Source organism: Scomber scombrus, chromosome 6 (genome assembly GCF_963691925.1).
Source record: "Scomber scombrus chromosome 6, fScoSco1.1, whole genome shotgun sequence".
NCBI lineage: Eukaryota > Metazoa > Chordata > Actinopteri > Scombriformes > Scombridae > Scomber > Scomber scombrus.
In genome coordinates, this window is record NC_084975.1 from 7,997,497 (window position 1) to 8,025,178 (window position 27,682).

Sequence of the window (27,682 nt, forward strand, 5' to 3'; positions counted from 1 at the left end):
CATAGTTTGTATTTAATACAGTATAGCTTGATTCAATAGTCATACGAATGATACAGTAATAGGTTATAACAGAACAAATATAAAATTAATGTAGATAACTGTATATCCTGGGCAATCGTATGAAAACAGTTGTTGAATACCATAGAAAAATAAAATAGGGCACATTCTGCGTCCATCATTGAAAGGAAAAACAATTCTAAAATCAGAGTGCATGAGGATGGCAGACTTAAAAAATGCTTCACTACAAGCAAATTCAATATGAATTTTGTAGCAAAGAACAAATTTTGTTTTCTTTTCACCCGGCAATAACATAATGCAAAGTATGACAGACAGACACTCAGATTTTGTACATGTACTCTATAATAATGGCAAGATACTGGGACCAGATGAAAGCACTGATTACAACCACAGTCTGTAGAACTTAAAAGTAACAATAATATTGAAAATATATTTAAGACAGAATTTCTCTCACGTGCCCAAGAAGGACTTTATAGGGTGTAGGCACATATTTGTGCATGCTTATTCAGCTATTTTTGCTATTCTATCGTGACTTTCTGGTTTCCCTGTAAAATCCTCTTGATTTGTCCAATAAAGCTCTATGCAGAAGTTTACAGTAAGTCAAATGTCACTAAATGTTTTTTATATTCAAGCATTGCTAAATTTAACAATAATCAAGTTATCCCAGCATCACATGTAGACCTACAGAATTACTATTAAGTCTTATTTGTCATCCCAACCTAAACGCCATAAGGACTTATCTCAGCACATTGGGAATAGTTATTTAAAAGTGCTAAAACATGATTTGTTTAAAGAAAAAAAAAAGTATTGCACTACTTTGAGGTCTTAACTGATGACTTACACAGATGAACGCTTCAATGGCATAGTCACTGCAGCAAGGACTGCTCTAAACAGGTGTGTGCACATGTTTCTGTGTGTGTGTGTGTGTGTGTGTGTATATATATATATATATAGGGACGCTTAGCAATACATTTGCACAATCAGTAAAGCATGATGGCACTGCTAGTGAGCAAAGGCGGACACAGGCACTGGTCACAGTCTGTACTGCAGGTCAGGAACTCTCAATATTAGGTGAGATGGAAAGCTTCAGTGGATGCATTTGAAAAAAAATAAAACAAAAAGAAGAATTTACATGGACAGCGATTTAATGAGTGATCACAGAAGGGCCATTTAAGAGTTAATAGCCTGATTATTTGGGATGTGCTTTACCTCTCCTCACTGCCATTCAGTGGTATTTACTGATGCAGAGGACAAACTCAAAGAACGTCTTTGCGAATAAACAAGCCAAGTAGCAGTTTCACCTCCTTGTGTTCAGTAGGACACTCCTGAGACAACGCAAAACTAGCTCGTACCATCTACTTGACATACACCTTGTGCTAAAAATGAACTGCAGTGAACTGAATACTTAATGGACACAGACGGTGTAGAAACAATCCTATCACAGTGGTGATCACACTTCTTACCTGGAATAAAAAATGGTGCCTTTTCTTTTTTTTTAAGGAATATTTCACCCCTCCATGTCAGTTGAAACTCCAATGAATAGATTATGTTGCACCACAATTACATCTCCGCTCTTCTCAGTAAATCTGAAAATATTTTAAGTTAGTCTATCGCTAACTTTTGCATCTGACAGAGATGTTGTACATGTAGGGCAGTCATTGGACCTCTAACCATTTAGATTACTCTACAGCAGATGTTAAGAGAATGGTAAAGTGACTTTTTGGAGCATACTGGCTGTGTTAGGTTTATGACTGAATTGCAGTTAAGAGTTCAGTTCAATATTTTGCCATCATTACCTTCAATAGAGTTTTAACTGACATGTATTGAGCAGATAATGCTTTTTTTGGGGGGTGAACTATTCTCTTAGGGTCCCTAAACCGTTGGTTTAAAGTGGAAAGTAAAAAAATTCAAAGTTATCGAACATTACCTCGATTGTGCCTGACCACAGACCACAAAACTGCACAACACTGGAGCACTTTGTTCATTTTAACCACCTATTTTCTGAGATATGTTCAGCAAAAACAAAATGTCACAATGTTGGCGGCCAGGATGCTATCACATTGAAACTTTGTAATGTCGACACTCAAGCCTTTCTCATCACTGCCTTGTCTTGGTCTGGCGTGTCAATGAAGAATGGCCTAGTTTCAAAAGACAGCCTCTGTAAGGAAATTTCTTTCCTGTGCTCACTAATTGGTCACACAACGCGGCTTGGGGTTAACAGGTTGACTGCAGAAATCTCAGGGCTCATGGATTGGTTTGGGAAGTCAGGACTGAAGCTCACTGATTGGCTGGGAGCAGACCCTGCCTTTGGGCATGCTCCAAAATGGCATTGTAGCAGAAGTAGTACTGGTCTGGAGTTTGAATGCTGAAGGCCCTCTGTGTTCTCATGCGTCGCACCGTCTGGCATACATTTAGCGAGCCAACGTCCTGTAGCTGGGACAGACAGATGTCCAGGGCACAGAAGGTACCTGCAAACAACAAGTGGATTGAATAACAAACAAACTGTTGACAATAGGGAACAGTTGTTTTTACCATCCTGAAAAGAGATGAGTCAAGTTGAGGCTTTTGTGATCAAATCAGAAAGCTTTTCAACCTCATCCATTCTGCGCTGAATGTTAACTGACCCTTGAAGCTCATAATATATTTCAAAACTGGATGTCAATGATTTAAAAAAAAAAAAAAAAAAAAAGGCCTTACCTGTTCTCCCAATCCCTGCACTACAGTGGACCACCATTGGGGGTCCCTGTGGGTGGCCTGACCATTGAAGTCCCAAAGCCTTCACCATTTTCCTCTGCTGTCTCTTCACAGCTCCAAGGAAGTCAATGAGAGTAACCGCTGAGGTGGGAACACCGTAGTCAGGCCAGCTGAGGTACTGGAAATGACTCACTTGTCTCTGTTCACATGTCTGAATGGATAAAAAGAATATTTTGACAGTTACTTGTAACTTTTTGCTCATGAAATATGGCTTGACTGCACCATTTAGGTTTAAAATGTGAACATAAGTTTATTCAACCAGTGTAAGTGCATTGGCCATCTGATGTGGGGTCAAAATGTAGCTCAAACCTCATTTATATTTATAACATCAACCTCTCTTGCTGACCCCTGGCATGCTGACCCCTGCCTACAAAACTGGCTCCTAGGATGTTGAGTGTCATTTGTCTGGTATGGAGAGAGCCGGAGAGAGCCAGAGCCAGCGTGGGAGGTGTTACCAATCAGATATAGTCTAGTTACACTGGTTGTGCAACCCAATTTGCCTCTCTGTGAGTGCCAGTCATGGAAAAGAAGGTTCTGACTGTTGTTTGCGCCTACACACTGCAAAGCAGTTGAGTGTATTTGGCTTTCATGAAGTCAGTCGGTGAATCTTAGAGATGGCATGGCCTGGAAACTCCAGTTCTGATTACTCAACACTAATGTGAGTAATGCCAGAGACATTTATAAGTGTAATTTGTAGGAACAGTCTGCCAGGTAGGCTTTGTTCAGTTGCAGAGGTTGCTTACTTGCAGTGGTAACAAAGGATGTCGGTACCTATTGTGGTGAAAATGCAGTAAACCTTTCATGAACACAAACAGTGAAGGAAGGTGTAAAGTTGAAGACAAAGTCCTTTGTCGGTCATGGGGACTCAGAAGCTTCTCTCACCGAGGAACCAAAAAACTCAAGTGTGGGAGGAATTCGAGAAGGTTACAGAGACTTTTGGTTGGTCTCAGACATTTTGTAACTAATTCTGTTTGTGGTTTTCATGGTGCACTTATCTTGGCAAAGACAGTTATGCAATTCTGTTGGCTTCGCTGTGCCCTCCAAGCACATGATTTATATGCTTGGGTGGTTTACAGCCAAAGTGGATAATATGACAGTTACCAATCCAGTCCAAGTCTAGTGGTGGTATAGTACCATGGTGCTCTGCTAGAACACAGCAGATTGCACTTTTTGGCTTGGGAGAAAGTTGCTTCCCCAAATGGAGGATTTCTTGTTTAGGATTGATGGGAAAAATGGGGAATGAGATTCAGAGGTAGATTGGTGCAGCATTGGGTGAGTAGCTCAAACATCTAAATGGAGCTTGACATAGCTTGGCTGTTCCTTTGCGTTAGATGGAGCCAGTTGAGATGACTTAGGTTGCCCTGGAGGCATCAGATGATCAGGTTGCCTGCTAGACTCCTCCCTTTAGAGGTACTCTGGGCTTGTCCTGCTCGGAGGAGACTCTGGGGTGGACCTAACCCTGCTGGAGGATTGCTTTTCCAGGCTGGCCTGAAAACAACTTTGGATCCCCCAAGAGGAGCTAGAGAACTTTGATGGGGAGAAATTGTCTTGCTAGTCCTGTCTCCACTGTGTCCCAAATAAGCTGGATGGATATCTTAGTATAGGAATTTGTAGGCCATAACTTAAAGCAAAAACATATCTTACTATGCATTCATGTGCCCAAGAAGTATTAAATGTTCATTGACAAACTGTTGCTACATGAAAAACCTCCCCGGTATGCATTCTTGTTGTGGTCCATGGCTGTACCTCAGTGTTGTGCAGTTCAAGGGTGGTGTGGTTGTAATGGGTGTGGTGGTCGACCCTTTGGTTCACCACTGCCATATGACTATAGACCTCCTGTCCTCCTTCCTCCAAAGGCCAATACTGTCCACACTTCCTCCTACTGCCCTCGTCTGTCCTGCAAAACAGAACCACAATACACTTTTATACAGTACATTTTAGTCTCAAAAACTGTCTCAAACCTTAAATTAGGCACCAGTATCTTTTTATGACTCAACAAAAACTATGTATTGACTGTGTCTTTGTCAAATTACCTGGTTGTCATGACGATGACAAGCACATTTTGTTCCCAGACCATTCTCCAGAAATCACTGTAGGTCTTTTCCAGTGGTCCTACACAGTACAACAAGAGAGTCAAAGTAAATTGCAATTTATTTTTTCAGTGAATTAGTCAGTGATTAAATGTAATGGAGCATATCCACTTATTTGCACGGAACAGCAGCCTAATGAGCTACACTCATACTTATAAAATAATTAAGATGTGGTAGTGAAAAGTAACCCTTGCCTTTTCTCAGCTCTTCATTAACTGCTAACAACTTTTACATACTATTTAATCAAAAAATTGGCCTCATCAGTGTGTTTCTGGTCACTCTTTCGTGTGCACCTGCAGTAATCTGCAATCGATCATCTTATTCTGTCAGTTTGAGACAGTCTCCCTAATATGTTCAGCAAATTAGAGCTTATCACAAAACCAACATCCTGCAAATCTGACCACCCACCTCCAGCAAATCTCATGAAGGAGCTTGTTTTGATAACAGAACCCTTTTCTGCCCACTGTCACTTATTTACATGTCTCTCTTATTGTATTTTGTCATCAGTTTTTTAATTAAATGTATGTTTAACAACTGAGCTGAATGCTGATGTCCAAAACAATCAATAAAAATAAATGTATAAATCTGATTAAAAAAAACACTCTGGTCTGCTCAAAATGTGACACTGATGTATCACAAGGCTCGGCCCATTGTAGTTTTCTAAAATGTATATGCTATTTCTTTAGATTGTGTGTGTGTGTTGGCCCTACATTACAAACAGTGCTGTGTTTCATATACTTATACATTACTTTAAATATCAGGAATTCTGCAAAAACAGCACTTTGGTTATATTCAATCATAATTTTAGATAAAATGTACATAAAAGTAATGAAGGAATTTTTTTTTCAGTGTGCAGCTGGACAAATTAGAAAGAAACCCTTTTCTTTCAATATATTATGCAATCCAAAACTACCAGGCAACCTCAAAAAGGATTTTCATGTTAAATCAACACTTAACTGACAAAGTCTCAATGAATATAAGCTTAATGAATTATTAGATGTTGCAAGATCTACCTACTCAAGAAAAATTTAGGAAACATTTACTGAAAATGGTGAAAATAAAAGTAAATTAAACTTTGCTGTAAATAAACAAATGTTTGTGTTTGTACGACAGAACTTACTCCATGAGCCGTTAACTTTAATAGGCATGAAACATGTGATCCAGAGCGCATTAGCTAAAATATCTGACATACCTTGAGTCCCAATGTATGCATTCTTCTGTTTGTAGCCGTCCATGAAGCTTGCATTGATGTAGTCTGATCTCTGTAGGAACAACAAAGTGTTATCACAAAGTTGGACCGAGTCTGTGCAGTACTTTTGGTATATAGACGTCAGTTCAAGAAAAACACTTCTATTGCCAAATACCAGCTAGCTGATGACGCTAGTGTAGCAGTCTTACATTTTAAGGCTTGTCATGTTTCTTGACAGCTGAGAGTCTCTTTCTTTGGTGTGAATGACACCTGTATTTTAAAAATCACCAACCTCATTCCTTCTGGCTTTCAAACGAACTCTTGTTTGGTCAAGACACAGCACGTCACCATAGCGATTCCTCTCCTGATTGTAGGCTGCTCTGTAAACAATAAAGAAGATTATTAGTGACACCTACATCTGTAACCAGGTTCCACCAACACTTGATGACTATCTACAAATAAAAACTGACGTTTCCAATATTAATACATTTATTTTAGGATGGCTACAATGAAAATATTTTGAAGATGGTAGCGACCAGCTTGGGTTAATATATTAGAAAGTAATTACATTGTGACTATGATAGGCATATGAGACAGAATAACACCTTTCACAGATACAAAATCACAAAGTGCTTTACGTAATGAAAAATATATTATTAAGGCAATATTAAATATATCAAATCAGACAACAGCACAGGGCTGAAAAGTTAAAATAATAGCAACAACAAATAAGGACAGAGACACAAAAACACAAACAAGGACATTAACAAAAAAGAAAAGGCAATAAATAAAGTGGAGCCACTTTTCAGGCAGGCTAACTACTAGCGTGACGTGTCTGCTCTTATAAACTCACTGTGCACAGTGGAAGGATCCAGGTGGAGGTTCTTTTCGGAGCTCCTCGTACTCCTGATGGATGCCTGTGCGCTGGAGCCTGCCGAGGTGTGTCAGCAGCTCCTGCGGGCGCATGGACTCGGGTCCGGGGACGTGAATGGAAGTGTCTTCCATGGGGATTCCCACCAGCTCGTCCACTGGGTCCACTCGGCCATTCTGGCCTGCCAGTAGCTGCTGGTTCCAGCTGTAAGCATCCAGAGGTAGCAGGCCACCGAGGTGCTGAGGGAGACAGTCTCTGGGGAGGTGCTGGCGCAGCTCAATCATTTTTACCATCTGAACCTGGAGTATGATGAGACAGGAGTAGACAGGACCCAATAAAGTTAAAGGGTTAGGGGTTAAGGATAGGTACAAGTTTTTACAAGTGTGTCTTAATATAATACTAACCTACCATTATGTATATGCAAATGAATCTACTACTATCCATACTGATCCTGAAGCTATTCTCTTGGAAAGCGACTACACTGTAGAGAGAGATGAGGGACAAACTCTACAGCCCCTCTTTTCATGTAAAATGCATTCCAAAGTTCATCTGGAGCCAATATGATGCTTCACTGGTCTCAGTTAGCTAAATTAAGTCAGTGTCTTCTAAAATTCATGTCAGTTTGGTACGAAATTCCCTCTTTTTGTTTCTGCCGGATAAAGTTCCTCGCTGAGCTGTGGCAGAGGGATACACTCTGGTAGCTGTGTGTCAATTTGTGGTTTTACTACTCAAGAGGTGCTCAGGGTTTGAAATTATTTAAAAATATTTTCTATTGCCTTGGTAATCTTGAAACACAATTTACAGTAGAGAATCAGGTGACATCCACAGCCTCTAAAGAAATCCATACTAATGTAATTTTCTTCGGGGACAGTAATGTTGCAGGGTGATCGACCATACTGATTCAAGCATTCAGCAGGGAGGGGATTAGTGGTTAGAGAGAACCCTCAAATCAAATGATCACTTGCAACAATCAATGACACTGACTCACCTGCTTCCCTTATTGCATGCCTCTCCGGATGAACTAAAGAGGTTTTCTCAGATCTCTTTTTAAGGTACAATCATGAGTGATGAGACAGCAGAGATAAAGAGCAGATGTGAGAACATCAAAGTATTAGAAAATGAGCACCAAGCTCTTCCATTTACCCTCTCCCTAAGTTTCTCCTTGAGAAGCAGACTGAGCAGGTTGTAGGGCACTCGAAACCAAACAGGGGCCCCGACAATCAACACCTTCTTCAGCCTGGCAGGGAACGCCCCCTGGTGGACAGAGACAGCACACATTTGGAACAAATTACAAGGGAACTGTCAACTGAATTTGACTGAGGACAACACTATTCCTGCAGTCAATTTTTTAAGATCAATATGTAGGCACAGTTTACATGCCGCTGATGCTGGTGTGGTGACATGAGTGTCTAAGTTATTGACTCCTAATGATATACTGCAGGGCCCTTAAAGCACAAATCACACAGAAGTGGGCATACATGCAGGTAACTGACACAATAAGCAATACTTCACAGCCACAGTGTATGTATTATATCTCTTTCATACTTGTCAACTCATTCAGTGAGTCATTCATTTTGCCCTTCGGACAGGCGCTAAAATCCTTGAGGACACCAACTGCATTTTAATCGATGTGCTTCAGCACAGGATGCAGGAAATAACTCAGTTATGCATTAACCTTGTGCTGGAAAAAAAGTGAATGATTTTCAACAGTGACTGAAAATTCAACTTTAAACCCAATAAAGTGTTTACAGAGTACCTGTGTGTATCTAATTACGGCTTTATTACATTTACAATAACATATACTGTGTGTGCGTAATTCCAACCTTAAGCAAGTTGAGGATCTTCTTGCTCAGGTCCAGCTCAAAGTTTGTGTAGTTGGAGCCCGCCATGTCGTAGATGAACACCAAGCCATTCCTCTGGGTCTCAAAGCTGCGGGCGACAAACATGTCATGTAACAACTAACGTACACAGAAAAGTTTTGTCAAACACAGCAGAGTATGGATACAACTATTATTTTCATTATCTATTCCTATTCTTGTCTAATATGCTAATCAATTAATTGTTTAGTTCACAAAAAGGCAGAAAATAATGAAAAATGTAAATTGCCTGAAGCCCAATGTCATCATTTTGCTTGTAATCTACAGGTATTCAGTTTATTATCACATAAGACAAAAAAAGAAACAAATTCTCACATTTCATAAGCTGGAATCAAAATAGTTGCAGATTCATGTTCAGCCGATCTTTTAATTCAGCTGTACTTGATTTGACTTGATTTTTTACCATTAAATTTGGTCTATTTAGATTTAAAACTGTCTATACCATGATAGATCGCTCCCATATTGCCCATCCCTCATACACATCTATAGACCATCCTGTACAGTAGGAGTTGATGGAGTAGTTGTAGATTAATCAGTTGTAGTCACATTGATTCAGCTTTACGGTTAAGTATTAGTATTTTAAAATGAACATCTTCAACTTCAGTTTAGATGCCACATGGAACTACAAAGTGTCTGAAATTATAACCTTGTAAAAGTCTAATTTGATGTGAGTGGAACAGGATTCCCTCAAGGACCACTGACCTACTCAGAAATAAACTGGGTGATGTATTTGGTTTCTAATAAAAGAAGAATTCCCTACCTGCCCCCACTGCTAAAGCAAGATGTACCAATCTAGCAAAGAATTGATGCCCAGTATTGACAATATTATTACAATGATTTCAAACTATATTCAGCTATTTTAGCACCACTCTTCATATATTCAGGTTATTTTACATTGGTGGAGTCCTCACCTCTCCACAGCCCGATCCAGGAGGTAGAAGAGGGCCTGAAGCACTACATGGTTGCCTGTCTTATTGGGGTGATGAAGCTTGGCCGTGTACAAGGCAATGGAGGCCCCTGAAGGGTCCCGAACACTCTGCAATACACAAAAACAACAGTTTACAAAAAGCAATCAACTTAGAGCGACAAGTTCATCCCCTTTTCATCACCAGCTCTCATTTCCTTTGACTAAACTGTGGAATATTTGGGTAATTCCCCACCAGGCATCACATAACTATTAAACGTCTCATTATATGCATGAAATACGGCTGTAAAAAGTTCTAACAAAGTTGACAGATGTGATTTCCATAGAAAATGTGGTGCTACAAGCCACTTCAAGGAGTGAACACGGGGCTGGTTTTAAGTGTGAAAACAAGGTTGCCAAATGGAAGCTGTACAAAAATGAAGGCCGAACAATGACCACAGGGGGGCACTTAAGTTCATATGCTGGTTACTGGCACGGTGCCAAAAAAGGGGTTGTCAACATTTCAGCAGGAGGAGCAATTCTTGTCAATTATGATGCTGCCTCTTGCGTCTCCTTTCTTTCCTCTGAGAGGGACACAGAACATATTTTTCCAGTCAAATGTGATCAGTGTTAAAGTGGCAGTGTGTCATGAGAACCGGTGAATCTCAACTTTAATGAAGCCGCAGACCAAAAGACACACCGGAACAGTCCTTTGTAAGCAAATAAGCCTTGTGTTCTCGGCCTGTGGAGTCTAAAAATACCTCAGACAGGATATGAAGCCCGCTGCTGAGGCTGGAGACCTCCGACGTCAGACAAGAGGATGTGCAGCATCAATGCCACTGTGGCACGTCAGCGGGGAAGGAAGAGGGGAAACGCAGGAGAATGGGAATGTGTGTGTGTGTGTTAGTGAGCTGGAAAGGGGGGGGGCATCTTTTATGGTTGTGATTTGGCTGACAAAGGGCTAAATTTATCTGGCACAGGAAAGCCACTTGGCATGAGTAAGTTACACCCGAAAGGACCATTAATTCCTTAATTACAAGAGACTCCTTTTAATTTTACACCCTAAACCTTCCTGTCAATGAAAAGTTGCCTCTTTTCATCTGCAATTTAGGACATTATTGAAACTTTCATTGCAAAACAACAGCAAACATGTTTAAAGCTTTGTCACAGCCTGAGTCATTTTATTAAATACAGAAGAATCTCACGATAATTTCCTTGATTAAAGGGGGAACTTGAAACAGAGGAGCTTGTCAAGTCTGATAAAATGTAAGATATAAAATAAAATCTCTGAGTTTGGTCTCGGGAGACTACAAATTTTAATAAAGCCTGCATTACAACCTGGCAGATAGGGAGTGTTTAACGAAGAAATACAACTGATTGCATCACTGGAAAGTGTTTTTGGAGTTTGATCCAGACTATAAGGACTAAAAAACCAGAGAATCTCAATTTTTTGACCATTCTTAATTTCAAACTTTATGGAGGTTTAATAACAAATCAATGGAAGAATCCTTGTTTTGTCAAAAAATGGTTAAAAAAAAGTCAAACATGGTAAATAATGTCACAATTTCCTAATGACCAAGCAGGCATGTTAAAACAGTAACAGTCAGAACACGAAATATTCAGATTATAATCAAAAATACTGAAAACCAGCAAAAGAAGTTGGAACCAGATCATTTTTGCTTAAGAAAATACTTTAAATTATTTGAATATTAAATTGTTGCTGATTAGGCTCGGCTACAACAGACAGCAACAGTTAAATATGGGATTTCAAACTGAGATGGTCCATAAATAGCATTACCTGCAGTCAATTTTTCCACAAGTTGACATTAGACCTGAGCTTTCATTAAAAAGAGGTATGCTAGATGTAAAGGAAATGTATGGCATTATTCTAAAAAAAAGGCACCCAGATATACAGATACTCTCTTACCAACACAGTGAACTTTCCACTCAGCAGCTCCGAGCGCAGAGGTTCCTCCTGCGGCTGAAGTCTGACGATTCCTTCTTTAAGACGCGTTTCCTGAAGAAAACAGATCACAGCAGGTGAAGTCAGGCTTTGGAGTAACAGGCATCACTTTGAGCTGAATTCGTCTCTGTGAACAATAGAATTACACGCCTGACTTTCCTGTCAGAAGGATTCCTCTCTGCAAGGTTTCCATTCTCCCCCCTCTAAGGAGGCTGTGTGGGAGTTTCTTGAACTTATTGTGAAGCCAAGCTGGGGAGGTGTGATTTCCATTTGCTATTTTATTCCCTTTTTGGTTGAATACTGTGGAATTGTGGGCGATTTAACAGGGATTAAAGGCCTATACTGACCAGTGCAATGTGATCACGTTGGGATGAGCCTAACCCACCTGGGAGAAGCAGTGTTAAAGCCCTGATAATTCCCCTATGATTTAATTTATACTGATTTCAATACAGGGTTTAGTTTTCACTCAAGCTTGTCTTGAAACCGAACCCTGGCTACAACTACAACTGAAACAATTAGTCAATCGATTAAAATAAGATAAGATCGAACTGTGTTGATTCATGGAGGGAAATCTAGAATTACACAAGCACAAAAAAAACTCTACAGCTGAAGGGAAAGTGTAGAGTCAGAGTGACAGTTTTCACATCCACACAGTCATTTGATCCATTGTTAATGTCAAACTATTGATTATAGAAGCTTTATCACTAGAGATAACCGGCATTAAAACAAACAGGACGCATAAGTGATATAAAAATAGAGTGGTAGAGTGAAATAAATGAATATCAAAGATTAGCTTAACTTAAAATAAGCAGCAATAAATAGCTGAATTACATTGTTTCCCTGAGATGGAAAGAATCTTGTTAATTAAAGCATCTAAAGTATGTTATAAAATGAATCACTGAAACACCTGTTAACTCAGCTTCAGTGTGTTGCTAAAAAAAACTTTTCCTGCATATTTCTTGCTTTTTATAAAACACTTTTTTGGCAAAAAAAAACACAGTTTTCAGTCCAGTTCTGTTGAGTGCGGTTGTTAAAATTGTGCTGAAATAAGGAGTTTTATGTCAAAATGCATCACTGGCATCACTTCAACTTTTTTTTAAATTTGTGTTGTTTTTTTTTTTTAAAAGTGCTGAGATTCTTTGAAATATGTAAAGTCTTAACTTAGACTACACTCAGGGCACTTACAGTAGATGGTGCAATACAAAAATACTTATTTTTCATGCCAAGCACATTTTGAATGCCAGCTCGACCTGTTTGTGTGCACCCCCCGCCCACCAAAAGCGTATTACACTGGAAACTTTCCCCCCCTCTTAGTTTGTCCTGACAAATTACTTGCACCCGGCCTCTGTCCCGGTGTTGACGCAGCATTAAACCGAGTTAAATGAACTGTAGCGTAGCAGGGGAGACTAATCCGTCTCAAAGTCACATTCAAGGCATTCATAAATGAGTCGCGTTTATGCAGGCCAACTATTCATTGCTGAAATAAGAACCCACCTTGGTGATTGAAGTGACTTTACTAAAAAGGTAGGAGGTAAAATCCTGCCATGTCTTGAAGCTATTCAGGTCATTAGAGTCTGAGCGAGACGTCTGGGAACTTTCCGTTTACTGCAGTGGATAAAACTTGAGCAGATCTAAGCAGATAAAATCTATTTTGTAATTTACAGCAGAATAGACCATTTAGGGGCAAAATGAGACATAATCCTCAACTCCGTGGTAGTTTTTATGTGTCTCAAAGTAGGTGTTGATTATGTTATCTTATTTCCAGACCATACAGTAAATGAGACCTGCATTTTAATCACTGGCCCTGCCCTGGAGGACGTTTCATCTTGATCATCATTTTCTAGTTTGATGGTAATAATATCATCAAGGTCACCGACAGCTTTTTCAGCGATATGAAGTGAACTGACATCTTTTCTCTATGCTGGATAATGTTCAGGCCTCTGTGAGACCTACGTTTTCATTCATCTCAGCCTCAGCTGCTGCTCACAGTCAGCTGACTTCACAACCTTTTCAGTGAGTCTGCAGTACAATATCTGCTGTGGGAAGGTTGTGATACTAGCCGCAGGGGCGTCATGCCATTCATTTTTTTGAGGGGGCAGTTTCATAACCCTAACCCTTTCCAGTAATTATCTGCATTAAATCTAACGCCCCCTACCAGTGACTATCTAGATCTATTATTAAATGACACTTATTAACACTTGTATTGTAATGTAATGGTAACAGTAATGTTAACATGTGGGTTATAATTGAAACCTGTGATGCCGAAGTCACTTTAAAAGAAAGAGTCATAGTGTGAGCTGAAATTGGTTATTCACCTATACATCACAATGCTGTTAAAAGGATAGGATCCCAATTTCTAAAGTGTCTCTTAAATTACCAGTCGGGTGCCCATATGACCACTGAAAGAGGTTTCCCTCACTGTATTCATTCCTCCTGTTCACACTGGCTATTAAAAGATCCCCTTCAAATGTGCTTTCAATGGAAGTGATGGGAGGCCAAAATCCACAGTGTGTCCACACAGTTATTTAAAAGTTTATCTGAAGCTTATATGAGGCTTCAGCAGTCTGAGTTAGTCACATCAAGAGGATATCTGCCACATTTACAGTCTTTATAGCATCAAATTCCCTCTTTGTGTTTCCTTGCACAGTGTTTCCCCTGTTGAGCTGTGGTGGAAGTATAGTAACAAAAAGAGGGATTTTGGCACTAAACACACTGTCACGTTGAAAGATATCTACTTGATTTGACTCATTTGGACAACTGAAGCTTCATACAGTATTAGCTTTAAATAAACATTTAAATATATTTTTGCACAGAAGTAGGACTGCAGATTTTGTCCCCTATCAATTATATTGTAAGTGAAGTGACATTATGAAGGGATTTTCTAATGGTCAGTATGAATAGGAGGAATGATAACAGCAAGAGAAACCTATTTCAATGTCTGACTGTTGTTTTAAGATAAACTGTAAGCCTATCCTTTCACACAATGGCAATTTGCAACAAATCTACACGTCATCCACAGCCGCAGAAGCTGTGAAGTCTGCTCCCCATGGAGGAGGTTCAGCAGTAAACAAACAAACAAACAGGAAACAAAAAAGCAGAAGATCAGCAATGTTCATTAGATATGCACCTCAAAAAAACCCTCCCAAAAATAAATAACCTCACAGTAAGAGGAAACCAGATTACAACTCTTTTATTAGATTTAATCAAGCGCAAATGAAAAGCATCCCATTCCATTATTGTGTTGCATTCAGGCTCAGCATGCCCTTCCAAGTGAAACTTTGATGTGTTCTGCTTTTTAACCAGAAACTCATAAATCATAACCTCAGCCGTACCAACCAATGTCCTGTTCTGATGACAACATAACACTTATTTCGTGAAAAGCTTGAAGCTCTCGCTGGAAAGTTGAATAAGCCTGCATGCTGCTTCTTGAAACATCCCCCTGGTGTATAATTCAGTGTGTGACTCAGTGCGTACGTGTGTGTGTGTGTGTATGTGTGTGTGTGCCTGCGTGTGTGCGTGTGTGCCTGGCCTCAGGTTTTTCGTGCATCTGCTTAGTCCATCTCTTGCTTGGCTTAGGCTTCTGAAGAAATCTGTTCAATGAAAAAAGGGCCTTGTGTTTCTTGTGCTGTGGGTGCGGTGAAGACGCTTTGCAATGAACTCTACCTTTTCTACCTCCGGATCAACATCTGTATTATTTTGAACTTCTTTTCTCAGCGTCTTTGTTTTTCAATTTTGAAAAGGTACTTTAACATTTTTGTTAGTACATTTTCTGTTAGTTTTTTGTTTTTTTGTCCATCTGAAAGCTTGAGAGAAGCAACTGCTGACTTCACAGTTGTGTCATAACCTTATAAACAACAGACTAAAATAATTGGTTCTGTGGAAATAACGGGCTAAAAAAGGAGTGATACATGAGAAATTGTGTTCCACTGTGGGTGTCAATCATTTCTTATAATGTTAGACAAATTGTTTAGACTGATGTGGTAGATATGTATCTAAATTTAGTTTTCTGGAAACTATGTATAGTTAAAACAACCTGAGTTATAACTTGAGAACATTCAGCTAAACAACAAGAAAGAAAATACTAATTAAGATTGTCTTTTCCGACTGTGTTAACTTTTTATCTTCCCAACAATGTTAAAACAAGCAGCTTTTGAATTTTTTTGTTTTTTTTGTTGCCTTTGTGCGACACGAGCATCACTGTCACCAAGGTCTCCCTTCACTGATTAATGACCTCGAGCTGAGGAAGAGCCAGACATTGTAGTATTTCAGGAAAAACAGCTGCCGGCACAGTGTGAAGTGTGGAGGCAGTCGAGTGCATCTCTGCTTGTGGCTCCGTAACATTCGTAAGTGTGACGGTGACCAAATGTGTTTTACACATGAGGTACAAGAAAATGATTTATACACCTAATGATGTATGATTAGTGCTGCTCGGTATCAAACGTCAACACTTGAGTTCAACTGAAATGTGTTGTTAGCATTGAAAACAGTACAGTATTAATAGTCGATTAAAGACTAGATCAGTTATTTCTTGATCTAAATTTGAGGCTGTATTTAGGCAAAGTTCTTTATATTTAAACCCATTTAAAAAGTCAACAAAAAATGTCTTAAACTAAAAAGGTGTGATGGTAACTTAGGTATTGTATTGCTACTAAAAATGTGAGGATTTAAATCTTATCCAGCACTAATTAGTCCCTCTTAAGAAAGCTTTATCTGCCTGCTGACCTAGTGGAAATTATTTAGACTTTTATAAAAAATACACAAACTTCTCAAAGGTGGTTTCGTTTAATTTCAGTTACAGTGGAAATAAACACTAAAAAAAGTCCTTGTGGTTGAACATCAAATGGTTATTACCAACTATAATTTCTTCTAAATTCCGTGAGCTCGTGTAAGCTAATTGAAAAGCTAAAATTAATAAGTGGGAAAATCCGAAGGAGCAAACATGTCTGATACTGATGGACAAGTTGTTGTTTTCAAGAGATGTAGACTTCCAATATGGCTGCCAGAGGGAGCCGCGACACTTAAACGTGCTCCAAGTTGTGTGTACAGCTGCAAGATATCCTGCAGAAATCTGACTGCTTCCTCTCTCTTTCTCGCTAACTCTCCCTCTCTTTCTCTCTCTCTCTCCTTACCCTGTAGCTGTGGAACAGCTCGATGGCTCGGAGGACATCAAACTTTCGAGCCATGAGGAACTTGACAGCCAGTTCGCGGGACAGCGGTGACACTCCATGCTGACTGGTCCACTTGTTGATTTCCTCCAGAAACTGCCTGGTAGCCTGAAACAGACACAGATGTGCTTACAAACTTTGTTCTCTCATAATCGAAGGGTCAAACAGGAAGGAAGTGAAACTCTGCTTTAAACTTGATACATCCTCTGACGTGGCCTGGTCTATGGTTGCGTTTAACATGCAGCCTTACCTAATGTGAATGCATGTACATACACAGAGAAGCATAGAATAAAATGTTTGACTTGAATTTTTGTGCAGCCAATGAAAACGCTCAGCTTCACACAGGTTCTTCCTCAGTTTTGCTGATCATCTTGCGCGATAACCACAGCTATCTTGGGGAAGGTTTGGACATTTTGTGGAAGCCATGGAGCGACAAAATTCCTGTGCATGGTTGAGCTAAAAAGAACAAGAAAAACTAAGTAGTGACGCATGTGAACGGCAGCACTTAGATCAACTGGAGAGGTTTGGGAATTTTGTTCAGTACAGGAACAGTTTCAGTTTAGAGCCGACCCTTTTATTAAGCGAGTGCAAGAGCATGAGAGAGGTGAAGAAGATGGAATCCTGCTGAACTGGTGTCTGACACGAAGCTGCGATAATGACAGGGGAACATACACTTTTAATAGTACTTGGAAGTAAAGCCAGCCATATCTACTTGTCTAGTTCTGAAACATCACATATTAAAGTAGTTCATTGCCAATAAAATTATGTTTTCCTTGGAAGAATGTTACTGAAATTAAAATGGCTCTTCTACATTTTTCAGGATCCATTTGTCACCAAAGCCTATTTCTGGTTTTATGGTCTTCTTCACAAGAAAGAATAGGAATAATCATCCATCAAACTATGATGGTAAAGCTTGCAAATGTGCATCTGACAGCTGTTTTGGGATGAAGATGCTAATTAGTCAAATTATTGTGAAATCTGGCTGCAACCACAGGAAAGAACCCAAGAAGAGCAAAGCAGAGTTGAAAAGAGCTAAAAATGACTACTGACATTATGATAGATGGCCAATGATTACATGGCATTAATTAAACTCACATTTAAAATAAAAAATACAAGTGTGTACTGAGTGATTACATTTGTTTCAAGGTTTAAACTTGCATCTGGTATTTACAATACAAAATGTAGCATTTATTATTGTTGTTCACTTAGAGGCAGCTGAAATGGGCAAAACACAAAACACATTATCATCTGATAAGTTGTTAAGATGTCAGTGTGAAAAACAGAGAAACATTAACATTAATTTGGAGATGGATTTTATTAAGTCTAATACTGACTCTCCTGATAGCTCTGTTTATGGTCTCTCTCTACCAACTCTGAGGGAAATATCCGGCTCTTTAGCTGCTAAATGCTACACTATGTTCACCAGCTAGTCGCTAACTGTGCCTTTTCTCCATTTGGTGCTGAGCAGGAAGTATATAGTGGGCTTTTAGCACTTTTGTTCTGATAACAGCTGTCTACTGTGAATAAAACAAACGTATAAAAGTCGTGAGAGTGAACCAAAACTGTAAAGTTGGAGGCTGAACAGCTAAACAATGAGCTTAAACTGGCTATAAAGCCCCATAAAGCTCAGAGCTAGGTTCATTGCTACTAGCAACACCTTTCATGTGGCATTCATGTGGTGTCGGAATAATTGGAAAAATTAGTTCCCAACTGGAAAAATTAATGTGAACCCCACCTCAAGTTGGAAAAACACCGAAAGTTGACAAAAACATTGGCACACGACTTGCCAAAAGTTGACGTCATATATGCAGAAATATGCCTGAAGAAAGTAAATGTTTGGTTGATGTAAGAAACTTTTTATTAACTCATGTATTGCATATTTTTGCTCATGTAATTTCTGATATGGCATTATGTTATAACTGTTATTCAGAAAAAGGGTTTGATAGAAAAACTGATCCATTGCTCTTTGCTGTCACGCAAAGACTAGAAACGGATCAGCGTGTTGTATAAACACTGAGAACACATCTCCGTCATAGCGTCCATGTTGTGTCAACATTATGACTTAAAAGCTCATGAACACACTAAAGTTAGAAGCATGACTTCCAAACTCAGGAAATGGGACAATCCAAGGAGCATGAGAATGCAGCATTACATCACATGTCATTTGATATATTATTGTAAAGAAATATCAGTTACAGACATTTTAAAATAACACAATAATCAAATAAGATTAAAGAAAAGTTGGCTTGCTTTGAATTTTTTTCAAAAACACTTTTTAAATCAAGCACAATGTTAAGATGCTCTTTGGTTGATTAGCTCAAATCAAATTCATCATGTCATCTGATATCATACACCACACTGGTAATTTGCAAAGTCTGTTTACCATTAAAGCCTCCACTCATCTTGCAAATAACTAATGCATTTAGCCGGCAGTCTTTCAGGGGCTTCCTGTCCTCCCCTCTCCTCTTCTACCCTGCCTCAGGCCCCCTAACCCCCCCATCCACCCACCCTCAGCACCCGCAGAGTTAGCAAGTCAGCACCCAGTGAATCGTCAAAAGGCGACAGAGGAGGCAATGAAAGCTCACACTTTAAACACAGGGTTCCGCTTCTCTGCTCAGGCACAGCGACGGTGGGGCATGCATGGGAGACAGGAAGTCAAGTTCTGGGATTCCACGGCTCTTTAGGAATACAAAACGATCACTGACGAGCGCCGAGCCTAAAGACAGGATGCCACTGTCTCTCCTCAGGAAAGCCAGTGCTTTCAGAGACAGGAGGGCCTGCAGCTTCTGCTCTGTTCAAAAGCCTTAACATGCAAGGGATGAGGGATGATTGCACCTGACAGGGCCGAGGTCGTTTCATATCCGATTCTCATGGGGAAAAATGTGGAGCAGTGTTTTTCTAAACTCTGAGCCATACAGTGCATCGAGGATGTGATCTTTGAGGCATTCAAGTTGATTCCTCCATAAAATACTGGCATAACATAGTGATTTAAAAAAAGGAAAAAAACTACTGGATAAGAAAATAAGAGTAAACTGAACTACAAACTAAATTTAACAGCATTAATATGACCTATGAATCCAGTCTTTACTGTGACATGAAGCATTAACATGATTTCATAATATGACAAAGTCATTTTAATTAAATCCCATGCCTTAATTGTCTCAGTCTAGTTTCACTATAATAACTTCCACTTAATTTACAGGCACTAGATGCAAGTACTGAGCATTACTGTCAAACAAAGACGGCTAAAAGACACATTTCATTCAGCATCAATAGCTAAGCTCTCAAGTGAAGGACTGTTAAATGACTGAATGGGTTATATCTTTCCCTTTTTCAGCTCTTCGTTGGATTCTTGAATGTTTGCACAATTATTAAAGATTTGGCTTTACCAACGGTGATGTCACTCCACCAGTTTAGTTCAGACTGTAATATCTCAACAACTTTTACATGGATTGTGATAACATTTTATACAAACATTAATGGTCCCCAGAGGATGAATCCTAATCTTGACTTTGGTGACACTTTTACTATTCCCCTGTGGCCGGCCATTATTTTTCACTTATCCAGAGAAATATCTCATAAATCTACAACATAGATAGCTGCAAAAATATGTACAGATGTTCATGGTTCACAGACAATGTATCTTACTGACTTTGGTGACTCTGAGTTTTCTTCTAGCACCACCATGAGACTGACATTTGTGGTCTTTGGTGAAATGCCTCTAGAAGTATGAACACTTTTCATCTGCTGCCATAATCAGATAAACAGTTTAGTTTCAGTCTAATACTTTGGATTATGACCAAATACCTGCAACACTAATGACATTCACATCAGGCTCAGCTCTACATGATGTTCAGTGGTAATTGGAAACATGCTAATATGCTAAACTAAAGTGGCAAACATGGTAAACCTTACACCTCCTAAATATTAAGCATGTTACCATTGTGAGCATTTTAAAGCAGCTAACATGGCTATATACATTTAACCAATGCAATCTAGTGGAAATGTCTAAGAAGATTAAATGTGATGACACTGACAGAGGTGAACCTGGACTTAGATCTTCTGCCCTGTTTGGCCAGTTTGATTAAGCTGGACTGACAAAAATCAAGCCAAGGTAAATAATACGAATTGTAAAGGAATGCAGCAGGGAGCTACTGCACAGTCTTAAAGCAACGGTTTGCCTTCTTTATCGCAAGAAAAAGTAAAACACACCTGTGATGTCAACAAGATATAAAACCTGGAGCTACTCCACAGAATTTTTGGTCTTTGTATGTGGTTAAACTATAAAAAGCATCAGTTAGAGCAGTCAGGGTTTTTTTTTTTTCCCTCTAAGCGTAACTTATTGTTTCTGTACAAATCTTTGTGAGCATTATAAAACATCCTATAGTCTACAAAGAAAGTATCCAACCTCTGTTTCTGTCACTATTATAGATTTATTTACAGTCATAAAACTGAACTGGACTGCACAGCACATGTGACTTTTCAAAGCGGTTGTACCAGCTTTTAAAAATACAAAGTTCACAATTCCCATCTAATTTGAATTGTCTGCTCTTTGTTGTTGCAGAATGAAGCGTTAATCCTTTGGAGTTCGCCAAAGATAACTTCCTGTCAGACTGCTGTCAGGTACACTCGGGTTTCCAAGATTTCAATGGCCTGACAGCTGCTCTTTCTCTCTTAGCCTTTTAAGGAGAGCCTGCCAACTCCAGGCAGTGACCCTCTGTTCCTGGAGAAGCCAGTCTTGTTTGGTTTTTCTGCACTAGGGGCCATATCCGCAAGAGTGGAATTTGAGGATGGACCAGTTTGTTTTCATGATAGCACACCGGACTGCGGTGGAAGACTCACTGCGGAGGAGTGACTGATTCAATTCCTGGAAGATGCATAAATATTTGCCTGACTTGCTCCAGTTCTGATACAGCAGGAGATGCTTTCTTGAAGTTCTTGATTATTCGTTTTAAAACACTTAAATGTGGCCAACTCTGCCTGACATGAATCTAAATAGACTGAGAGCTTCTTGCGAATGCACTTTCTATCTGGTCACCAATCTTATTTTTCCTTTCATATTAATAGGTTCAGTTCTCTGTAAATCTTCAGTCTGTTACTCTGAAATGCTTGCTGATGGGGACATTTTAAGAAGTGGTTACTGGCTTTTCAAAAAACAGCTGACATTGTATAATCTTGTTGGTTGTCAGGGTTGTTCAATGATGGTCTGGGCTTTGTCATTGGTGGGGTTGACAGTGACTGTCAATAACTAATTGATTAGTCTCACAGTGGTAGAAACCCGCTGCACTGTGAGCCAGTGGGGGAATTTTGGAATTGGCGAGCAAAACAGCACAAACATCCGGTGTCCAGGGTCAGAAAGGTTGAGGACCCTTTTCCCGAAGTACTCACTACTAAAAGAAACCGCTATAACAGGGAGACGGTATGACATCACAGAGGACAAGCTGCTATGAAAACAACTGATTTCACGGAGAGAGAACTCTGTGATTTGGGGAATGTGTGATATAACAGAAACCACAGAAACCATTCAACATTTCAAACAACTCACAGCTACAGAGAACCCTAGAGAAAATACGGCCCTACCAGGAAGAAGGATTACACAGAAGATACAGATAGCTTGGCGTCAGTGTTTCCACAGAACGCACAAATTACCCTTTCAGTGGAAGAAAAACAAAACCCTGTAGCACCCTAAAGTGTTCCTTAAACACAAAGTTTCTGCCCAACACTACAAAATGTTAAATGTTACTGTCATGAATAATATTCTTCATCCAAAAAGTAAAGTGTTCAACTTCAGTTCTCTACACAATCATTCAATACAACTGCTTATTTTTGTAAAACAATTGCAACACCATGACAATAATCTTGTGTAGCCATCTGGTCTGTACTCTGCTATATTTTACTGTTCTTTTTACTGCTGCTTCATATTTATTATGTATGTACAGGTCAGTTTGTAGACCGGCACAATTCCACCTGCAACCTTGATGCTGTGCAGGCCTCTTGTGCTGCAGACGGCCACAGGATTAGGACATAGTTTGGTTGCTGCAGACCACATGTATCTCATTGCTTCACAGTGTTAACCATGACTGCACGTGAATGCTGTGTACAGAAAGTGTTTTTCTAACTCTGAAATAATGATAGTGACTGTACAATTTACAGTTGAACGATATTACAATGTACCATGAGATGATAAAGACTGTCACCTTTATACTAAGGCAGCTTTCCCTTCGATATCCCCGGTGGCAGTGGACTTACGTCATAATGGGAAATGTTGCAAATGAATGATTGCTTTATGGCTTTGCTGGCATTACAAATGTGATCATTTTAGGGCTGCAACTCTATCATTTTCATTAGGAATTTAGTTTCTTAACTGACAACTATTTTGATCGGTAAATTGTTTTTCGTCAGTCATTTTTTAAGCAAAAACACCAAACAATCTTTGGTTCCACCTTCTCAAATATGATGATTTACTTTTTTTTTCTTTGTCATATATGACAGTAAATTGAACATCTTTATGTTTTTGACTGTTATCAGACCAAACAAGCAAATTGAAAGCATTACAGTGGGCTCTGACAAAACTGTGAATGCCATTTTTTCACCACTATTTATTTGAATTAATGATTTATTCAAATTGCAGCTCCTATTCTCAATACATTGTTTGGTCAGTAAAATGTCAGTTAATTGTGAAAAACGCCCATCACTTTTGTCCCACAACCCAAGGTGGCATCTTCAGATCATTTCGAGACAAAGATATTTAACTCGCTTTCACAGACGATAAAGAAAACTATCAAATATTCACATTCAAAGAGGGTGAAACTAATAAAACCTTTGGCATTTTTTCTTTTTTTTCAAATTACTAAAATGAATACTTGTCTAATCACGTAATCAGCTCAGTTCTGCTTGGTCATGTCATGTATTCGAGTCACTAAAATTCTACCTGTAAATTGCTACCAGAATAGAAAAATACCTATGTGATAGAAACTTTCATCCAAATTTCCCACCCTGAACACAATTCTATAGACCTTCCTCATGCTGTAAACTTTTTAAATGAGACATTTCAGCGTGTGTGTGGTTTGCCTCACTGACGCGCCTAAATTGTATTTCCTTTTGGTTTCACGTACTACTTCTTTGTTACAAGAAGTGCTCATTAATGCATTAGTATTGACATGCTGTCTGTTGTGGTCACATTCCAGCCTGAGGGAGTCACACCGTAAGACGGTGTCTGTAATAATGTCTCAGCTGAAGAAAATTCAACATGACGGAGAACAGCGGAGGGGCGACTGCAGCGTCATGGTTACACCTTGATCCTCCAGACAAGGCTATTGCATTTCCTTATCATTTTTAAGAGGATTTTGGCCTGCCCTCGCCTTTCCACTGTCTATTTGATTACAGATGCCATGCTAATCTATTTACAAATATAGGACTGCTGTTGCCAAGCGGCTTCGCTTCACTTCAGCGAGTCCCATTTGGCACGAGTCAATACCAAAACAGGAAGTCAATAATGTCACTCTCTCCCTGCTCCCCACTTTCTCTCACTCCACTGCTTCCTGGGAGTAGACGCAACACACACACACACACATACTCTTTCTCTAGAGCACATGATAGACACACACTCACTCACTCTGTAACTCATAAACTTGCCCTCCCCCCATCCCGAGTCTAGTGGAAATGCTTTTAACAGCTGCCTTTAGAATGAAGTTCCACTACACTCATGTACGGTCCCGAGAGAGCCGCCCTGCCACGCACACACACACACACATACACAAGCACCCCCTACAAAGCTGGGGATGTAATGAGGGCGTCCGGTACCCTAGCAGGGGGCCCTGGCTCACACAGGAAATGGAGTAGCCAGATAAGGCTTTCTGCTGGCCAGATGATGAGAGGAGTCAGAGGGAAGAGAAGGCACAAGCGTGAGCAGCACCATAGAAAGAGAAGATAATGCCTCTAAAAGCCTTTCCCAGGATATATTAAACATAAACAAAGATAAATGTTAAGTTTATTTGGAACACCTAACTAAAACTTAGAGGGCTGCCAACACAAAATCCTGCTTTTGTCAAGGTTGTAATGTTCAGATTTGGTTTAAACTGGTTTAGAGAGGTGTTGATCAAACTTTATGGGACTTTTAAAGGCTGAAGTTAAGGGAGTGGGACTGTTGGATTGTTATCATAAGAGTCGTTTCTAATGTTTGGTGTACCTTCATTAATATACACAAACCAAAGCCTCCAAAATGACCCCAAAGATGAATCAATGTCTTTCCAAAACTAATTCAACAAAGCTTCATGAAGATTTACAGCAGGGCTGCTGTTTTAAACTGCATTAGTTTTAGCTACGTGTGACTAATAAACTGGCGACTGAGTGTATAATCAGTGGGGCTGCAACTTACAGTTATATTATTATGAGTCAATGTGCTGATTGCTTTATCCATTTATTGTTTAGCCTAACAATTGTCAGGAAATTGTGAAAAAAAAGAAAGAAAGTATTTAAGTATGCAGTAAATGCTTTATTATATAAGCTTATAATACTACTTTGAAAGGCTATTTCTCTCCCAATTGGGCTTATAACATCCAAAGTAATATCTAAATCAGAGTTTATTAATGTGATGATTTACACAGCATAACATCCATTAAGTGTTTCATTTTGATGTTTTAGATTTGGGTCAAAGTCATTCAGGCTTTAATAAGACATAAATAAAGGGAAATGCATTCCCTTTCCTTAATACTGGTTTAAATTTGTGAATGGCTGCTTTATAAGATGATTAGTTATAATAGGGGAGAGCAGGGTCAGTGGTCACATTCAGTACATGTTGCTCCCTAGAGGGCGTTGTTAAAAATATACTCAAATGTTCAGAATCAGGGGTCATTATGAGGACAATTCAAGAGTAAACATTTGAAATTGAGGTGAGAGGACTTTGAGTGTTTTTCATATCAAAATATAAACATCCACATCTTCAGTGTTTCTCTTGGGTTTATAATAAAAACAATTATTGCCATTTAAAAGTATAAGGGGAGACCTGTAGTTTAGATATTTTTTCCTTTCTTAGCTTGCTGTATCACGGCTTGTTCTACATGGGATGTGGGAACTGGTCACATCTTTATTTAAGCTGCTGGCATGAGACTCGTTCTGGCTCTTTGCTTCTCTTTCTCTCTCCCACTCACAGACATAAAAAGAAAAACCTCACTTATGTATGTCGCATGTACTCCCCCACCCATCCAGATCACTCTCCTGGATGAGTATGTGCAACATATTTAGGTGAGGTGAGGCGTGTCTTTTTATATCTGACCGAAAAGGTTTAACTTTCTGCTAACAGCTAACTGCTTGTTGTCGCTTTCATTGATTTAATCATAATAGTACTTTTAAGTTTATTATAACACTTAATCAAGTAGTTTTCAGTAGTTTAGAGATTTCAGAGTATTTATTATATATTGTGTATCGCGATGTAGCCGAAAAATATTGCGATATTATTTATAGGCCATATCGCCCTGCCCGATCTTTGCCCGTAAACCAGAAAATCTCAGATGGGGATTCATATCAGATTCTCTGGTTGTAACATTCATGAACATTTAACATGAAACCAAACTTTCTAAAATCATTTTTAAGACTGTCTCCAGTCTTAAAGTCTTTTTAATCCCAAGTAAAACAACACAGGGACAACTGACTACCACCCCTACGATGTGGATGGTTCCCAAAGTGCACAAGATTAATTAAAACAGTACAAATATTTAGAGCAGAATAAGCAAAATGAGAGGAAGGTAACTCCACTCCTACATGACACTTAAGCCTTCTATTAGACATCGAAATCTAACAAAGAAACCGTTTTTAAAAGGGATTCAAATGAAAGTAAGAAATGTGACTATCAACCCTGTTCTCCCCTACAGTCTATGCAGGGTTTTTTATCCAGCCACATCACTATCAGGACACTTTAAACCAGGTTTCTACTGCATTCCTCAATGAGCCAAAATGTGTCCAGAAAAAAAACTCTGTAATCCTGTAAGATCTCATTCTGTCCCCACCATTGGACAACTGTAAGATCTTTCTAAGATTTTTCATTTTTTATTTTTTTACATCAGTGGAAGCTGATAGAGGCGAGCTCGGCCTGTTTCACAACACTTAAGCCCAGCCGCTGGAGAGAGGAACTGGCAGTGATGCAACCGGAGCAATAATGCGCCAGAAATCGATACATTATTTCCGCTCTGAGTTCAGGACGATTTCGCAACCGATCCACGATTGCGCACTGACATCGCCATCGTCGCAGGGCCGAAACACCTCCAGGTGAGGCCGTAGCAGCAACCTTTAAGCGATAGAAACACAATACAGAGCTAAGAATGAAGACTTTAATAATAAAAAAGGGCCTTACCTGTTCCTCCTCCGCCGATAAAGTAGCTGCCATGGTCCCCGTCAGTTCTCCGCTCACCTTTTCACCGAGACGCGTCCTTTTCATAAAAGTGGAGAATGAAACGAAGCGGAGATGTCTGTGCGTCTGTCCCTCGTGTAAAAAACGGGGTTTAGGGGTTGTCCCTCTCGCACAAAGTTGAAGGCATCAGAAACGCTGCAGTCTGAGCTCAATGTTTCTTTTTCTCTTGATAACTGTTTTGACTGCGAAACACGCAGGGCAATCACTCTGAAATTGCCATCCAAACTACAGGCGAAACACGCTGATGTTTGGTCAGATTTCACCAAGCACACAAGAAAATGAAGAAAGAAAAAAAAAGAGAGAGGACAGCACTCGAGCAGCTAGACGAGGCTTGGCTTCGGCTCGATGGTAAATGAGTTCAGAGCATGTTCTGCTGCTCATCCGCCTAACCTGACACACATCAGAGGGCTGCAGCTGCCCACTGACTCCTCCATGCCATGAATTGC

At 39.5% G+C, this 27,682-nt stretch overlaps 1 protein-coding gene across 1 annotated transcript; it reads right to left on the reverse strand.

Moving 5' to 3' along the window:
* ptpn9a (protein tyrosine phosphatase non-receptor type 9a) lies at positions 1 to 27,656 on the reverse strand. Its single transcript, XM_062420135.1, has 13 exons — positions 27,180 to 27,656; positions 16,796 to 16,939; positions 11,631 to 11,720; positions 9,711 to 9,835; positions 8,746 to 8,851; positions 8,066 to 8,176; positions 6,905 to 7,221; positions 6,344 to 6,431; positions 6,055 to 6,124; positions 4,806 to 4,884; positions 4,519 to 4,669; positions 2,716 to 2,923; positions 1 to 2,486 (listed from the first exon to the last, which is right to left on the reverse strand). The coding sequence occupies exons 1-13, from the start codon at positions 27,261 to 27,263 to the stop codon at positions 2,296 to 2,298; spliced, it is 1,764 nt and encodes a 587-aa protein (XP_062276119.1). The 5' UTR covers positions 27,264 to 27,656; the 3' UTR covers positions 1 to 2,295.
* Between the last annotated feature and the right edge of the window lie 26 nt (positions 27,657 to 27,682).

What these genes read in the sequence shown, in the direction of transcription:
- ptpn9a (XM_062420135.1), bottom strand. Translation starts at nt 27,263, where the DNA reads ATGAAAAGGACGCGTCTCGGTGAAAAGGTGAGCGGAGAACTGACGGGG. An exon ending in AGCTGTTCCACAGCTACAGG is followed by an intron (nt 11,721 to 16,795) that starts GTAAGGAGAGAG and finishes TGTTTTCTTCAG; the next exon opens with GAAACGCGTCTTAAAGAAGG. An exon ending in AGGAGAAACTTAGGGAGAGG is followed by an intron (nt 7,222 to 8,065) that starts GTAAATGGAAGA and finishes ATCATACTCCAG; the next exon opens with GTTCAGATGGTAAAAATGAT.